Source organism: Fusarium redolens (genome assembly GCF_020744475.1).
Source record: "Fusarium redolens strain MPI-CAGE-AT-0023 chromosome Unknown BKA55scaffold_16, whole genome shotgun sequence".
Taxonomy (NCBI): domain Eukaryota; kingdom Fungi; phylum Ascomycota; class Sordariomycetes; order Hypocreales; family Nectriaceae; genus Fusarium; species Fusarium redolens.
In genome coordinates, this window is record NW_025763679.1 from 531,757 (window position 1) to 549,469 (window position 17,713).

The following is a 17,713-nucleotide window of genomic DNA, read 5'->3' on the forward strand; positions in this document are numbered from 1 at the left end:
GACTCGACGCCTGTTGCTGACCATGCAGAGACCCCAGGTATAATCAGTCTCGACCCCATTTTCATCATCTTCATCTACAATTTCGTTCCGCCTTATCTACAGCCTCAACATAACTCGACAAATCAACTGAATCAGTCATGGCTGCGACACCTTGGACCTTAGGCCGTTTCTTGGATGAGTGCGACAAGGCGGAGAAGGAAAATTCGAGTGATGAAGTTTTCATCTCAACTACCACGATCAAATTGTTAACATCGAAAAAGTGCATCAGCGACATTCTAAAGGACCAAAATTGTCCAAATCAGGATGCCTTGAACGAACGGATCTATGACAGACGACGCCCTGCGAAAATTATCTTCCTGATCTTAGCCCGAGCCGACATGCTAGACTTGATTGACGAGTTCTTATCCGATGGCTTTTCTGATTATCATCTCCCAATAGAGGTCCAATGGATCAGCCAAGGGTACAAGGTCAAAAGTGCGAGAGACTCGGACTGGACTACCACTCTTTTCGGAAAAAGATTGCATTATAGAGATGTCGACTATTTCGCGAAGAAGCAATGGCCATTCTTGGCCCCTATCTTTGAAAGAGAGTTCGAATATGCACTGAAGCAAGGTATCCCTTTGCCATTGGTCGAGAAAGGCATTCCTATTGTCTCTGGGTTTAGCTCCGTTTCCAAGATCAAGATGCACCCTGCCCATGTTCCACGGGAGACAGAAGTAAGTCCGCCAGCTCCGGCTCTTCAACATATTTGATCTAACATGATATAGCACTCAATGGCCATGAAAAAGATGGAGCTGGAGAGTGAGGATCAGATCAAGTACGTCAAGAAAGAGATGACTAATGTGACGTCTGTCCGAATGCTCGATCACGACCATCTCATCAAAGCAGTTCTCGCCTGTACCAGAGGAAAGCAGGCCTTCTTCTTCTTCCCGTGGGCGAAAGGAGGAGACCTGTATAACTTCTTGAAAAACAATTCGAATGAGGACATGTCTGCTATTAAATGGATGCTTGATCAAATGGTCGGGCTCTGCAGTGCTTTGAGTCTGTTGGCGGACAAGGGGTATCGACACGGCGACCTCAAGCCTGCGAACATCCTATTGTTCCCTGAGGAGTCTGGAAGCTACTGTCTGAAGATAACAGACGTTGGACTCTCGAAGCTTCACATCCTGGCAACAAGCAGGCGACTGAATGGGACGACTGCCAAGGCTACCACGAGGCGATACAGCCCCCCTGAATTTGACCTCTTGTTCGAGGATGACGGGGAGCCGGCGGAAGGATCTGACGACATAAAGCTATCGCGGAAGTTCGACATTTGGTCTCTCGGTTGTGTCTTTATCGAGTTTCTCATATGGGCCAAACTGGGAAGGCAGAAGTACAAGGAGTTCGACCGGTCTATGAGAAGGGACCGACGATTCTGGGACTCTGGACGCGAAGACCTTGATGATAATGTTAAGGAAAGAATACAGAGCCTGGAAGCTGCTATCAAGGATACCCCGGGTGACAAGGCAATCCAGCGAATACTAGCCATGGCCTTAAAGCAAATGCTCCTTACCGACAGCGATGATCGTAGCAGTGCGTCGGATATTTACAAGGAATTGGAAAGTATAAGAGATAGTTACAGTCAGTATCTTCACCCAAAACATGGACTTGATCTGCCGCTAGGCCTGACTACAGAGCAGGCCACCGAGTCCGACCCCCTTCAGCACAATCAGGGTCTACTAGACGGAAACGACGGCATGAGTCGAAACGCTCCTGAGCTATCTAGTATCCAAGACAAGGGCTTGAATACTACGGCCGTTCCTTCGGGTAATACCGCTGCTATGGTTGTACGTTGAATAATACGAACCCTAGTGCGTTGGACTTGACAGCTAACAGCAAGGTAGTATGTGAGTCAAAACGTTAGACTCTTTGCCGAAGAATGGAAAAGCTGATGAAGTATCTGATATCGCGACATACAGAATGTATGTATCAGGCAATCCCGTATACTGACTTGTTGGATTCTGGTACTAACTACCTTTGAGACTGTTAGTGCATCATGAGTATTTCACCTTGATTCAGTCTACTTACAAGAACCTTTTAGCGGGTATGCTTTACCATACTCATTCTATAGTGTTTGGTGTATACTAACAGATACAGCAAAGCGCCAAGCTACTCGATCAATGGACAGTCAGTACCGACAATGAGTTTGCAAAGAAATTCTTGTCCGAGACTATCACCCCGAACCTAACAGACAGAAGTCGATTGTGCGACTCTTGTTCAATGCTTCGCATCTGGGAGCCCGATGCTACTATATCTGGTAAACTGGGGGATTTTGAAACTCGTGCTTCGGCATGTGACTTGTGCAATCTTCTGTACGTCGTCTTGCAAAGGCTTGGTCTTGAAGAAGATCAGGAATCACACTGCATTCGAAACGGCCCTACATTCAACTTGAATGGGCGTGACGGCCCGCCAATGCTTTCCTTGTTCTCCAATCCGGGTACGTTTTCAATGTCTACATATCATATCTGTGGCACTAAGTATTGACATATTAGCTTATGATGATCATGATCTTGGATCCGTTCAGGTGGGATATCCAACTTTATCCCCTCCCGAAAGTCCTGAACGGTATCGTCTCTTTCAAGAGTGGCTCCATGTATGTGATAATGAGCATGGCCATGCGCCAAACACATCCTCGGACGGCGGTGCTGTCCAAATGCCCAGTCGGCTGATTTACGTGGGTGAATCGAATGAACACTTAGATGATATTGACGATTCTCGCTCTCTACGTTACCTTGCTCTCAGCCACTGCTGGGGAGGCAGCATGAGTCTGACTACCTTGACTAGCAACATCGACCAATTTCGCACCGAGATACCGCACAAACAACTGCCTCTTAACTTCCAGGAAGCCATCAAAGTCACGAGAGCACTCAATATCTCATACCTGTGGATAGACTCATTGTGTATCATCCAAGATGATCCGGAGGACTGGCGACGAGAAGCTGCTCGAATGGGTCAGGTTTTCAGCAACGCCTATTGTACAATCGCGGCGACATCAGCAGCGGCGTCTCACGAGGGATTCCTTACTCCTCGAGCCAACTCGACAGCTTTTGCAACGGTCAAAACTCCAAGTCGTGGACTGCTTCACATTTCGGAGTTCATGGAGGATTATAACAGAGATATAGAGTTGGCGCGCCTGAATACCCGCGGTTGGGTGATGCAGGAGCGGGCTTTGTCTAGAAGGACACTGCATTTCACCAAGACTCAAGTTTACTGGGAATGCGGAAACGGAGTGCATTGTGAGCGACTCTTCAAACTGTCAAAGTAAGTACTCGCCATTACCCATTGTTATTTATGTCCCTTTTAACAATTACCTTTGTTAGTCCCCAATCAGCTCTGTTCGCAGACTCGGATTTCCCTAGGGCGATACTCAAGTACTACAAAGGTGGACGAATTACTCTATTCCAAAACCTTTACGAGAAGTATTCCAGACTCAATTTCAGCTATATGTCAGACCGACCAGTGGCCATCCTGGGTCTTGAGAAACGCCTTTCATCTGTGCTCCAGTCTCGCGGCGAATTTGGGGTCTTTGAGCAATACCTGGCGAGAAGCCTACTATGGTCCCGACCTGAGAATGTCTTTCTGAACAGTATTACGTTCCAAGATGACCATCATGTTCCTTCTTGGTCATGGATGGCATATGAGGGTCCGATCACCTATGCGAATATACCTTTTGACAAGGTCGAATGGAGTACCGACTGCTTGCTACGATCTGGCTCAGAAACTGGTACAAGCACCAAGAGGACTATGTTGAAAGCATTTGCTAGAGATCTGAAATTGGAAAAGCTGGATATGCACGATAGAGTCAAACTTGATGAAGAGTCTGAGTTCGAACTATCGAACTTGCGGGGGGTTGTCCTTGGTAAAGACAAGAAACGAGAATCGCGGGTCCAAGTATACTATGTTCTTCTTGTTGCTTTATGCGAAGACGAACCAGAATGGGCGAAGGTTTATGTTCGAGTTGGCGTGGCCTGGCTTCTTGAACATAACATCGCACGGGATGGGGAGGATGTTGTGATTTACTAGCTGTTGCTTCCTTAAATTATAACTGAACTGTATTCCATGAGTCCTTTTTCTTCCATTGTGAATCCCCATGATTCTATATATAATAACGCCGATAACTAGCTTAGGAAGTCCTGTACTCCCCAAATACTATGAATGATGATATACAGGTGCGGTATGCCTGCATTCGTGTAGCGAGTCCTTCTGAGGGCCGTGGGAAGACGGTTTGCAGAGAGGAACATTACATGGGCGGAGCATCGTGTTGTTATATCCCGCGTCCAAAGTAGTCACGGTCCCATCGTATGGTGTATATATCTTGCTGCATCTCGACAGAGAACTTGTTTCGGGGCAGCCTTCGTTCGAGGATAGCGAGAAGTTTTTGTGGGCTGACGTCCTTTGCATTGATGTGGATAGTATCGTATGAAGAGCTGGTCACTGCTTGCCCACTCTTGTGCTGTTGTATTTGCCCAGGCATTTTGAGAACAGGACTAGAGATATTGATGAAGTTGGACGTCAACGGATAGATGAAAATACGCTTGAAATGGAAGTCGGAGAAGAAACACGGAAGTGGCTGATTTAAAAGGACTCGATCACAGACGCGATATGACTCAGAAATGATAAATTGGAAAAAAGGCAGACAAGGCAACCTCAGAAGCGGGGGCTGTGCCTCGAGGCCTCCTTGGGTGGCCTCCATCTGACACACCGTGGAAAAGCAGGCTCTGGATTGAGCAATCGAAGCAGCCACTCAATAGCTTCTGCCTGGAATTTTCAACCCTGGCTGCAGGTATTCTTAGATTGGGCTAGATCAGGGTGCCAGAATAATGTCGCGGCGCTGCACAAAGTGATTCGCGAAGCTGATAACGAAGAGGTGGCGGCACGAGCCGCTTCAGGCCAAGCATTCTAACCGCTGTGGCATCATCCTGGCCAATATACGTCTAGGATACCTATGAGCCTTGTTCGAATTATCAATGCGTCCATTGGCTGGTCATATGCAAAGCCCCAATGTCTCGACCGGGGGTCTCAGCCGCAGTGCAAGGGGGGCTTAATATTTGCTGAAAGCGTACTGAAGAGAATCAAGCTCGGTTGAATTGAGAGTGGAATAGTCGGCTTGAGAGATCATAAGCAATAATATGTATTGTCTAGTATCCTCTCACCTGATAGATATCTCCATTCTATTCCAAGTTCATGCTTGAAAGTATGGTCAAACCTTTTAAACCCCGTTTAAGAGTGAGGGGGCCAATGACGGCCACTTCATATGTTACATCACCAGAAAACCGCAACGCATCTCAGAGCCAACAGCCCAACTCAACAACGGTCTCTCATTATGAGCCTACAGGCATCCCCAATTGGGGAGAAGCGCCATCTCGTTCCGAAATCGACTTGAAGCCCCGGACAGGACAAGAGTCTATCCACATTTCAATATTATCTCAGAGAGAAAGCACATCAACATTTCGGAGTATCTCTGATATGGGTCATCAGAAATGGCTTGAATCTTTAGGCTCTTATAGAGTTTCTGCGAGTTTGTTTGGAGATGTTCAGGATTCGGAGGCACTAATGGTTCACGTCGACATTTCCTCTGTCTGGGAAGCCCTAATGAATGCCTGCAAGAAGCCCGCCATAGATCGTACTGGTAAGCAGGAGTTCATACCCCTGGGACAGCTCCTTCGGATTCTGAGCCCTACGAACGTTAACAAGATACTAAATCAAAGTTTCACGGATGAATCTTTGATAAGCCTTGTCAACCAGGTATATGGAGCTAATGGCGAACCACGAAGGCTGAAGATCATGGCTACATTGATATTGGTGGATGGACTTAACTTTCTACTAGACTTTGTCCATGCAAGGGTGGAAGATAGTCAGCTTCCAGTTACTGTTCAGCGAAAGGGGCAGCAGCCTATTTTATACGATCGTGAAAAGAATGAAATAGGACCTTCAAGGTATTGGACTTGGTCTTATCCCCAAGCGGAATACTTTACCATGAAGCAGATGCAATTATGCAGCCTCTTCTGCACTATCGATGAAGAGGGACAGTTTATGGATCATTTTCGCCTCCCTGCAGATTTCGTCCTACCATTCGTGGATTCCGAGCCCCCTGAAATTCGGTCCGGAGGATATGGTAAAGTCACAAAGGCCTTCATCGAGCCGTCACATTTATGGTATCGGGGTAAGTACCCGAAACCAAAATGTTTCGCTATTAAGGCCGTTCAGCACAGTTCACTGGACCATCCTAGTGAAGCAGACTCTCTTGCAAGACGGTTGGTCATCAAGAAGCTCGCAGACAGAGAGCACCTCCATCAGCTTCTTTTCTCCTTTCGACGGGCCGACTATTACTACCTCGTTTTCGAATGGGCTGATGGCGATCTGACGGATCTATGGAAAACGATGCCAAGCTTATACCGCCCTGACAAATACGATGACGTGTGTTGGTTCTTCCGACAATGCGCTGGTATTGTGCGGAGCTTGGGTAGCCTTCACGAGCAGCGCTCATCTTATACCGCCAGCACTATGGAGGAAATAGTTCATGTTGCGCTGGCAGGAAAGTACGGGCGCCACAGCGACATCAAGCCGCAAAACCTGCTTTGGTTTAGTGATTATCAAGGGGATAAGAAAGATCATCTAGTCATTGCCGATCTTGGTCTCACCCAGTTCAACACGACACAGTCCAAGTCCCATGCCTCATGGGCTGGCATCAAGGGTTATACGCAAACTTACAAAGCGCCTGAGAGTGAAGTAAGCCGTGAGGTTGGAGCAAGATACGACATTTGGTCCCTTGGTTGTGTGTTTCTGGAGCACGCGTCTGTGTTTCTCATGAGGGATCACAGCTGTGTCAAGGCCTTCTCCGATAGCAGGTTAGAGGAGGATCGTTGGCGGAACAAAAACGGAAATTATCATAGCGATACTTTCTATAATGTTATCACGGGTGAGGATGATACAGACGCCGACACACCATTTAGAAGCAATGTCATTCGGGGGGAGGTCAAAGTGGAAGTTATGACAGTAAGAAGCATATCAGAATCAATCCTACATCATGGGCTAACAACTCATTGCCACAGACGATTCAAGATCTAAAAGACCATGAATTGTGTGCTCCTTCCATGTGTGACTTCTTAGATCTGATCAGCGAAGGGATGTTAGTACCGAATCAGTCTGTTCGATATACTGCAGGCATGGTCCTGAGAGCTCTTAAAGATATCCAGCTCCGTTGCGGAAAAGACCGCAGTTACGCTTGCTCATCAAGGCACATGCCATTGAAGGATCAGTTGGAGTCAATGACCGATAGTCACATTCCTTCAAGCCAGTCTCAGATCTTGGCAGGTATCTCAGGAGGACAAGAGGGAATCAGGACCAACTTTGACTTATCTCACGTGGAGGCAAACCTTGGTGCGGGGGCTGCCGACCCGGAAGCGATGGAGATGCTTAATGAGCTGAGTCACATGGGCAACAACATCACTATATCTCCAGGTAATCTACAACTAAAGATACCGCAGATTCAGTTTGATGGGACTGTAGCAGGGCCTTTGCAAAAACTCAGCCCTATCAGCGATTTAATCCATGGCTTCAAGTCCCTCTCTATTAGAGAAAAGACTTAGCCGATATTATACCCCTTAATGGTTATTCTTTAGGCTGTACAGTTTTAATAGACTTGATACCCTTGCTTTTACTACAAGAAATCTACTACTATTACTGCTATAGTGCACATTAGTGGTTGGGCCCGGGGAACTCGGTTAATGGGGATAGTCTCCAGCATCGAGGGCAATGCTAGCATACAGCTGAAAGAAACAACTAACTGGGTTTGGGAATGTCAGGTCATATTTACATTTTTAGTTTCCTGTATTGGAGTTAGCTTTCCGAACTGTCACAGCTGACGTCCTTTTACGATGCTGAAAAGAATGAAGATGGCTAGCCTACCAATACTACATGGGTATTTGCATCAATAGCGCAACTACTAGCCGGTGGAGACGGATTATACTGCATTTATCAGCGCTTGCCATTTGACAGCAACTTGACTCAAGAGAAGAACATAAATATCCCCGACAGGCTCCTCATCGGATATTTAAACGCCACAATAGCTCCTCTCACATGTTCTCCCAGCTCGACTTAGAATTTTGGTCCCATCATTGAAACCAAATATTTAAATCTTCTTTTCTTCCGACCCCCTAAAATGACTCGGTCTGCAAAGGATTGGATGGGAGATCTTGCGGGAGACCTCAACATTACACAACTTTCAATACCAGGAACTCACAATAGTCATGCTATCAAGACCAATGTCGAGGTAGAGAGCAACTCGCAGGTCAACTTCGCGTCCCATGCATTGTTAAATCCTGGGATTGTTGCAATGTATGCCGAGCTCTATACCGCGATTGCAACGTGCCAACTCGACCCCATGTGGAAGCAGCTCCAGAATGGCGTGCGGTTCTTTGATCTTCGTGTCCGTTCCTGGGAGAAGTTTGAGAACGAAGGAGGTCGTTGGGCGTTTGGCTTGTGCCACGGGAGTGCCAAGCTCAAGGAGAGCCTAACGCAAGTCCTGGATGGAATGGCGGATTTCTTAAGGAATCACCCAACCGAAACGTTGCTGATTTCTATCAAATGGGACGAAGAGAAGCTCAATGGGGGTTCTTCTCATACAACTGTGCCAGACTGGAATCTCCGTTTCGGTGTGTCTGAGATCTGGGATAAATATAAGTGGTTCAGGGGAGCGCACTGGCCCAATCTCAGCGAAGTACGGGGTCGAGCCATTCTAGTGCGGCGCTTTTGGAACCCTGACAACGAAACACTGGGTATCAACTTCGACAACCCAAGTTACTACGACAGTCCTCAGGGCGGAGGACCAGATGGCAAGTGGAAGCAAATGCCCAATCCAACAGAATTCGCAATGACCATTGAAAAGCGCTGGAACACTGCACTAAACATGCTCAATGAGGCTAAGGAGGCTGACCTCAACGACAGAGTCATGTATTTTGCTTCAACATGCGACACTTGGGTAGACAAAGATGGCAAGGTGCCCAAATGGTGGGAGCCTCGCTACTACGCAGAGCGAGTGAATCCCTGGCTTGCGTTATTCATGTCCCAAGAGTACGAGAAGCCTAAAAAGGGTAGATACGGGGTGGTTGTCACCGACTTTTGCGATGCGACCCTTGCCCGTTGCATCTTTGAGCAAAACTTCAGTCGTTGACTTCCGTCAGAACCTGGATCTTCCCTAATATTGCCTGGAACGTTAGACGCATGATTCGCCGACAATGGAGGAGATGGTGCGATGGTCAAGTCAAGCGAAGATGCATGGTATCTTGGTTTCCTTACTAGCTTCAGCTCTATCAAACGTCTCAAGAAGGAGACACTTTCTGGGAGGATATTCCGAAGCTCATTCCGTGGCATTAGCCCAACACCGTAGCAAGTCGCTCTAAATCATCAAGAGACAAGTCATTCGCAATGTTTATAATCCCACTTCTATTACCGTTCTATGTCTATAGGTCTGTCTATTCTTCTCATAAAATATCACTTCTGTCCCTCAAGCAAGCTTTCATACCTCACCGCGCTTGTCGCTGACGTCCTCGAGGTTCTCAGATTGGCTCACTTCGCCCTTGACATCGGATCTGAACTGTTGTTCCTCCTGCTTTAGCTGCTCTTTGAGGATCTTGTCTGCCTTCCAGATTGGCTTGAGCTTGAAGAGTCTGTACACTTGCTCCAAAGGAATTCCACTTGTCTCGGGAATGAGGAAGAAGGCGAAGATGAAAGCAAAGAACGACAACGTCGCAAAGAACATGTAGACACCGTAACCCATGGCAGCAAACATCTGCTCTGTGAATCGAGAGACAAGGAAGTTGAACAGCCAGTTGCTGGCGGTTGTGCAGGCTTGGGCGAGGGATCGGAAACTGGGGTCGAAGAATTCCTGAACACTGGTTAGCCGGTGAATGAGGACTTTGGAGTAGCAAGACATACAGAGTTGATGACCCAGGGCGTGCCGTTCCATGTAGGAGTGTATACAGCGGTCCAGAGGTAGAAGAATACGATGGCAGCAATACCACTGCCAGTCAAATGATCCTGAGGATTCTTGGTAGGGTCGACGACATAGATATATGCACCCAACACCCACATACAGATAGAGCCAGTGATACCACCAATGAGCAGCAGCTTTCGTCGACCAAGTTGATCAACGAGGAAGAGAAGCCAGACAAATGTCATCACAGCCTTAACGACACCAAAGATGCCAGTCATTACGTTGACAGTATCGTGCTGGACGCCAATGCTCTGAGAACCGTTAGTATGGTGCATTTCACCTCAAGCCAGGTTGATGAACTTACAGAGAAGACAGTTGGGGAGTAGTAGTTGATGGCATTGATTCCAGAGCCGTTCTGCCAGAAGAAAAGCATGCATCCCAGAAAGAGACGCCACATCATGTTTGGTCGATCCTTGAGAGCTTTGAAAGGCTTCCAAAGTCCAATACCCACGGTCGACTTCTGGATCTCGTGAGCGTGGTCGATAGCTGAGACCTCTTCAGTAATATAGAGATCGGTCGGTGTGAGTTGTCGTATCCAGCAAAGGTTTTCCATAGCTTGCGTTCTGCGATCCTTGAGAAACAACCATCGAGGAGACTCGCGAAGCCAGAGAGTTCCAAGGAAGAGAAGACCAGACGGAATGATCTGGACGGCGAAGGGAACGATCCATTGTTGGTGGCTTTCGGGCATGTGCTTCTGGACACCATACTATCCAAAGGTTAGCAAGCGTGTGATAGATGAAGGAGATGAAGACTTGACTGACATTGATCCAGAATCCTACCAGGCCGCCAATCTGCCAACCAAGCTCGTACAGACCGACCAGACGACCTCGAATAGCAGGAGGTGCCAGCTCAGAAATGTAGATCGGGATGATGTTGCTTGCAAAACCGGTTCCAAGACCTGATAGAACACGGCCTGCGTATAGAATTCCTAAGCCAGTGCCAGAGTCGGCACCGCACTGAAGACCAGCTCCAAGCGTGAAGGTAGCGGAAGCGATGGCAAGACACCATTTGCGGCCAACCCAGTGGCTAAGAATGTAAGTGAGAAGCGCGCCGAAGAAAGCACCAGCGATGAAAAGCGAGACAATGTTCTCACTAATCAAGTTTCGCTCCTCGACACTCTTTGTGTCGATCCCAAACTCCTTCTTGAACGAATCAAGCGTAATAGTCGTTCCAATAAAGGCACTTGTATAACCGATCATGTTCGAACCGCACGACGCAACAACAGCAAGCACATAAATGCGCCAGTTGTACACCGAAGGCGGCGTCGGCCTATCTTCAGCAAGAGTGAGGATACCCATGGTTACAAGATCAGTATGCCGTGAGATATTCGAGCAGAGAAGCTGTCGAGATAACAAACCGACTCCAGATCAAGAGCTTTATAGGAATCAGCGGGGTCCGGGGCCCCGACTTTGAAGTGATGAGTCTTTGTGCTTCCCCATCCTGACAAAGTTTTCTTCTCCATGCGCTACGTTACAAAGATGCCCACATTGCTCTGGGGCGCTGGAGTCTATGGAGCAAATGAGTCGGGCCGGACGAGCGTTTTCCCCGTATGGGGGCAACGAGATGAGATTGTCGTCGGTGTGCTTCCGCTATCTGATCAATTCATTCACGTAATTTCGATTGAGCTTGATGAGCTTAAATGATTGGCAGAATCGGCAAATTTAGTTGTCAAAGAATCTGTTGCTGAGTCGCGTGGACGCCTCTTACGGAAGGGCGGCTTAACGGCTCTTGGCTTCCAAGCCATTTGAGCCTCATATTGAGCCTCAACATCCACAGTCACCGCCAAGGACAAGCCATTCACCGCTGTAGAACCAGTAAAGCACTCTGGAAAAAGCCTAGAAACGGATTTCAACCTGGCGCAACCCCCACTATCCCCGTCCAATACCCAGACCCCGGACCATCCGGAGATCAGCGCGGAGAAAAAATCTCCATATGCCTTTGAGCCTCCGGCAAAACCTTTACCCCACAAGGTATGAGCCTTTTCTTCGCCAGAGGGATAAAAGCTTCGATGGGCCACGTCAAAGCTCGAGGGTGACACCAAAATCGGGTACCGGCACATCTAGCTGATCAATCAAAGCGTTATCAGTTGGATCTCGGAGGACCCTTGACGTCAGTTATGTTGGGGAATTATGCGTAACCCCAAGTTCCCCGAATTCAGTGGTTGAACCTTGATCCGGGGCCTCCATGGGGGAATAAACATGGAGATTAGCTATGCATAAACTAACAAACCCGAGGAGATGGATTTATCAGTAAAGAAAGGATCCAAATGCCGAAGAAAACTTTCGAACACGCATGGTTGAGCAGAATCGATACCCACTAAAAGGACTCCGTCATCGGAAGACTCATGGAGAATGTGTGCAGTCAGACGCGTGTGCGCCAAACCAGAAAGACAAGCAGCCAAATACCTTCAGAAAACTGCTACATATGGGATTCTTTGAGATGACGAGAGTGTAGGGATCACATCTTGATTCAGAGACTTCAATATCTCGGTCAATGTCTGGTTGTTTGCGTAAAACCAACATCGTAATTGTACAAAACACTTTCTATCATATACTGTCCAAACAAGGCACAGATCACGCCGTGTACTTTTGTATAGTTACATAAAAGAGAGGAGAACTATGAGAAAATTGAGGCGACCTGCATAAAATAAAAAACCTCTTTGACTTTTTGATGACTCGCGCTGTACCCTTATCGATATGATTCAGGCGTCTACCCTAGAACGAGCGTGAAGCCTGGTGGATACGCGTAAAGTACGCGATTAGGCAGGTGCTGAAATGTTGGGACATTGTCAGCTCAACCCACAGCTTTTGCAACTTCCTATGAGTCTCCAACAATCTCACCCGCCATGACTGACAAACATCCCTTCAGAGTTGTGATTGTAGGCGCGAGTGTCGCCGGGCTTAGCCTGGCAAACATGCTCCAGGCCAATGGCATCGACTTTCTGGTGCTGGAGGCTTATCCGACTGTAGCGCCTCAGGTTGGAGCTAGCATCGGTCTACTACCTCATGGAAATCGCATCCTAGACCAGCTCGGCTTATACGAGAAAGTTATGAAAATTGCGCCTCCTATACAAGCATTCAACTTTCGAGACACGAATGGCAAAATTCTAGCTCAGCATCCAGAGATGGACGAGCGGCTTATTGAGAGGTGAGCACGTTCACTTATCGTATGCCTCCTTTGACTGACCGCATTATTCAAGGCATGGATACCCAATGGTCTTCCTTGACAGACAGATGCTCCTCAAGGTGCTTTACAGCAATATAAAGGACAAGTCAAAGATCTTGACAAACAAGCGAGTTGTCCGGACGGAGTTGGTTAATGGTGGTGTTCGAGCCGTCACATCAAACGGAACGATGGTCGCCGGTGATATCCTCGTTGGAGCAGACGGTGTGCACAGCACAGTACGCTCTGAGATGTGGAAACTAGCTGGCAGGCTTTCGCCAGGCCTATTTGACCCAAACGAGCATGAAGGTGAGTTGAAATACAAACAACATACCAATACACAGACTGACAGATATAGCACCTCCCTGTGAAAACAGCTGCATCTTCGGTATCTCTAACCCATGTGCTGGTATCAACTCAGGCGATCTGCACTGCGTATTCAGAAACAGTTCTTCGTATCTCGTCACAGGAGGTCCTCAAGGACGAGTCTACTGGTTTCGGTTCCAGAAGCTCCCGGAGAAAGTTCATGGCTCAGCTATTCCACGCTATACAGAGAACGACCTCCAAAAGGCGCTGTCTGAATCTGCTGACGACAAAATATTGCCTAATTTGAAGTTTTCAACATTTATTGAGAACAAAGTGAGTGCTGTCATGACCCCACTGGTGGAGTATGTCTATCAGAAGTGGCACTTTGACAGAATCATCACTCTGGGCGACTCAGCGCACAAGGTAGGTCCCAGAGAATACAAGACATGCACCAATCTGACGCATATCATAGTTCCATCCAGTGGGTGGCCAAGGCGGCAATGCTGCCATTGAGAGCGTGGCCTTGCTGACGAACAACCTTGTGAAAGCACTTGAGCGGAGCCCTTCAGGACGCCTGACCACCTTCCAAGTCGAGTCCATGTTTGCAGATGTCCAGTCTCGCCGCAAACCCAGGTTAGAACTTAACCACCGTTACTCTCATAACCGAGCGAATACAGAAGCACTTGATACGCCTCTCAAAAAGCTTATGGCGATTCATCTACTTCCGCTGGTAGATGAGCAGGTCGTAACTCTTGGCTACTGCTCTCAGCATCCTGGTGGAGAAATGCTGGATACGTTACCAGTGCATCACCATGAGAACTTGATACCATACAAACAGGAACTGCTTTGCGAGCCAACGTCCAGAGGCTACATACAATGGGTATTGGTGACTGCCTATGTGGTCTTTGCAGTTGTTGCAGTCTCTACAGGTAAATATGAGCCTTCGTCGGAGACAGGTCCTACTTCAACCGATGGATTTGCCTTGGATAACTCTCCCCACAATAGTATTGGCAACCGATCAGGTTTGTATGGCTTTCCTCCCACTTCGAAAGCCAAGGCTTGGATATCGACTTTTGAGCCTCTAAACATCTACGCATTTGGCCATTTCATCCAGCCCGTCGCCATCATCATGCTTGAAGGCTATCGCGGAAGAAACAAGCTCACGCCTCTTGGACTGTAAGAGATCTTTGTTTGGGGAAGCAACGTGGATACTGATTGTGTCTAGACCTGTTTTGTGGATCATGCTGTTTCAGTACGCTGGAGTCGGGGTCGCTATGCCGTTATACTATCTGATCTACACCTTGATATCGGATGTCGAATCTTATTGGTGGCCTCTTAGAAGATTCGTTCCTCTACAACACGCTAGGCATATTTTCCCTGCGTACGTGTTGGCAGAAGCAATTCATGTCGGTCTTCTCTATCGCCCCTTGTCAAACACGCATCTTCCCCAGTGGATGGAAGTCGCCAAGTCATTTTGGCTCTTGCTGGTTCCCATATTCGTCACAATATTTGGATCTTTTGGCAGCCGTCAAACTACACTGGATTCAACCAAAACACTAAAAGTCGAACTCAAAGTGCTGGGCAGAACAATCCTGGCTGTTGGAATTTTCGGCGCTTTGTGTCATTGGTTTGCCATCACGCAAGCCCTTCGCAACGTTGACCCCAGTACAATACTCAACATACTGAATAGGCCGACTATATTCCATGAATCCCGCCATATACAAGCAAAACATAAGGCTGGACTATTGATATACCTCCTAGCATCGTATGTGTGGACAGTTCAAGCTGTTTGGGATTTGAACAGAGTTGGCCGAGCCAAGATGAACGTGTTCACCGCAGCACTTTGGATCTTGCTGGTGTTTGTGAGTTTTGGACCCGGTGCCAGCGTTGCTGGTGTCTGGTACATACGAGAATATGCTATGTCACGAACGAGCTTCCAGCTAAAACAAAAAGTGGTCAAAAACATTCAGATTCATAACGACGATGCAATCAGGACTGACCCCCCTGGAGCAACTTCTACAAGTGTTAGATGATAAGATAAGGCTGATCGATAAGATAATCCCTTATCACACGTGCCTGCTTGATACGGCTGATATCGGTCCTCAATCGGCCTGCTCAATTTAAGATGACTGTAAAACCTCAGCCGGCATCTCAATTCGCAAAATAATGATCATGAGCTCAAGATAATAGTAAACTCAACGTATATCAATCGCCGATCATGGATGGCCATGCTCGCCAACCCAGTCCTCTGCCGGCGCGGCCTGTATCTCGCAAACGCGTCGCGCCGGTAATCTCCGTGCTAATACTATGCCTCTTTGTCAATCTGTCAATGAGCCTCTATCAACTACCCTCGAATCGGTTGATTGAAAAGCGTCTTTGTGTAGACTACTATCGCCAGAACGATCCGTCGCAGATTCAGCCTGGTGGTAGGGTTGACGAAAAGCTATGCAAGATTCGCGAGATAGAAAAAGGCCTGGGTCGGATTCAGGGCGTGATGGAGACGCTTTGGGTTGCAGGAGGTACGTCATACTTGTGCTCAATAGTATTTGTCCTGCTGATGCGATGAAGACTTTGTCATGACTATTCCCCTCAGCTTTCTAGCTGAGAAATGGGGCCGCCGGACAATCCTCAGACTCAACCTTATTTCACGTTCTTTTATGTTGTTATGGGCGATCATGGTCGGATCTTTCGATAATCTGCTCCCAACCAAGGCCATCATGATCGGCCCGGTGCTCTCAGTCCTTGGTGGAGATTGCGTCTTCAACTCTCTTACCTACGGCCTTGTCTCGAATTTAACGGACGACCATGTTCAACGAGCCATTTACTTTGGATACATGAGCTCAGTGTCTTATGTTGTGGCCTTACTTGGCCCTGCACTGGCTTCATCTACCATGACACTATCGCTATGGCTACCGTTCTGGCTCGGCACATTTCTGCTCTCATTGGCTGTCCCCACCATACAGATGCTACCTACACAGGGAAATACCAACAAGGGAACCAATGGTGATGATGAGAGCCAACATGAGCCTCTCCTCTCATCCCCTCGTATGAAAGCCCAGAGCCATCACGAGCCACTTCTCCAGTCTGTGATTGACCGTCTCCAGACGATCAAGACCATCGTCGTCAGCCACCCAAAGAATTTTAGCTTGTTGCTGTTCAGCTTCATGCTCACATCCCTTGCGAGCTCAGATACAAAGCTTCTTGTTCAGTATATATCTGCACGTTACAAGTGGACATTTGCATCCGCTGGGTATCTCTTATCTGGGAAAGCAATCGTCAACTTCACGTTACTCACCATTATTATTCCCAAAGTTTTACGATCTGCGCGCCAGGTGCGACAGGAAGATGCATCTGAGATAGCGGATAAGTCAAATATCCGGCACGCTATGTACTGCCTTGTTGCATCTGTATTTGGCGCCTTGGGCATCGCCATCGCGAGCGAGATCTGGATGTTAATCCCCTCGATGTTTGTCTACGCTCTTGGCTCTGCCCTGCCTATCTTCACTCTATCACTTCTCAAATCTCCTGTCATCTCGCCGCCTCATTCTTCAGACTCGTCCGATCCTGAACCTCACATTTTCTCTATTGTCATGCTGGTCAAGACTGTTGGGTCGCTTTTAGGGGCACCTTTGATGGCAGCACTCTGGGTCCGTGGTCTCGGAATTGGCGGCATGGCTCTTGGTATGCCGTTCTTCGTCAGCCAAGCATGTTATACTGTGGCCATTTGGGTTTTCGCAAACATAGAGGTAGACCGTGATGTGTTGGCTGTTGCAGAGCAGAGGAGACGCAATCGGGACTAAAGCTCAGAGAATACTAAGAGTTTACCCACTGCCCAACTCCCCATAATTGTGATCTTCTAGTCCTATCGAATTGCTTTGTTAATTCAATAAGAATGGTTGGGCAAGGCTGGCATGGTGGGTGCGAGAAACAACTATAGTTGCAGTACACAACTTTCAACCATGCAAATTGTTGCCTCAGGTTATTTCGAGATGAAAGGGCTCATCAAGTCGCAAGGTTCAAGATGTTTATGGAGATGATATTCGCGTCCCTGGCTTTTCTGAGACATGCAGTTACCCACCAATATCACCGCAGCCGCCCTCAACAATCATGACGCGCACCAGGATCTTGCTTAAAATGCTACGCAGTTCAGTATAAGGTCCGAAAATAGATGGAGACACGGAGTGCTGTGGAATCCGGCGGAAAGAAGTTGGC

The 17,713-nt window shown here is 47.8% G+C and overlaps 4 protein-coding genes across 4 annotated transcripts; 3 read left to right on the top strand and 1 right to left on the bottom strand.

Annotated features, from left to right (window-relative positions):
- Positions 1–137: 137 nt before the first annotated feature.
- On the top strand, positions 138–7,628 carry BKA55DRAFT_521178 (kinase-like domain-containing protein; the record flags this gene model as incomplete). Its single annotated transcript, XM_046188489.1, has 10 exons — positions 138–716; positions 768–1,620; positions 1,663–1,826; positions 2,131–2,476; positions 2,532–3,300; positions 3,360–3,984; positions 4,209–4,213; positions 4,372–4,456; positions 5,200–7,035; positions 7,092–7,628. The coding sequence occupies 10 exons, from the start codon at positions 138–140 to the stop codon at positions 7,626–7,628; spliced, it is 5,799 nt and encodes a 1,932-aa protein (XP_046045035.1).
- A 431-nt stretch (positions 7,629–8,059) lies between these two features.
- Positions 8,060–9,573, top strand: BKA55DRAFT_132518 (PLC-like phosphodiesterase). The gene has a single exon (XM_046184844.1). The coding sequence runs from the start codon at positions 8,201–8,203 to the stop codon at positions 9,209–9,211; it is 1,011 nt and encodes a 336-aa protein (XP_046045036.1). The 5' UTR covers positions 8,060–8,200; the 3' UTR covers positions 9,212–9,573.
- BKA55DRAFT_132527 (general substrate transporter) lies at positions 9,384–11,485 on the bottom strand. The gene is made up of 4 exons (XM_046184845.1): positions 10,795–11,485; positions 10,338–10,739; positions 9,976–10,284; positions 9,384–9,925 (listed from the first exon to the last, which is right to left on the bottom strand). The coding sequence occupies exons 1-4, from the start codon at positions 11,329–11,331 to the stop codon at positions 9,557–9,559; spliced, it is 1,617 nt and encodes a 538-aa protein (XP_046045037.1). The 5' UTR covers positions 11,332–11,485; the 3' UTR covers positions 9,384–9,556.
- Positions 11,486–12,878: 1,393 nt separating this feature from the next.
- BKA55DRAFT_521358 (uncharacterized protein) lies at positions 12,879–17,301 on the top strand (the record flags this gene model as incomplete). Its single annotated transcript, XM_046188505.1, has 9 exons — positions 12,879–13,180; positions 13,290–13,504; positions 13,554–13,834; positions 13,865–13,924; positions 13,974–14,677; positions 14,727–15,266; positions 15,306–15,359; positions 15,692–16,010; positions 16,213–17,301. 9 exons carry the CDS (start codon positions 12,879–12,881, stop codon positions 17,299–17,301), a joined length of 3,564 nt encoding a protein of 1,187 aa, XP_046045038.1.
- Between the last annotated feature and the right edge of the window lie 412 nt (positions 17,302–17,713).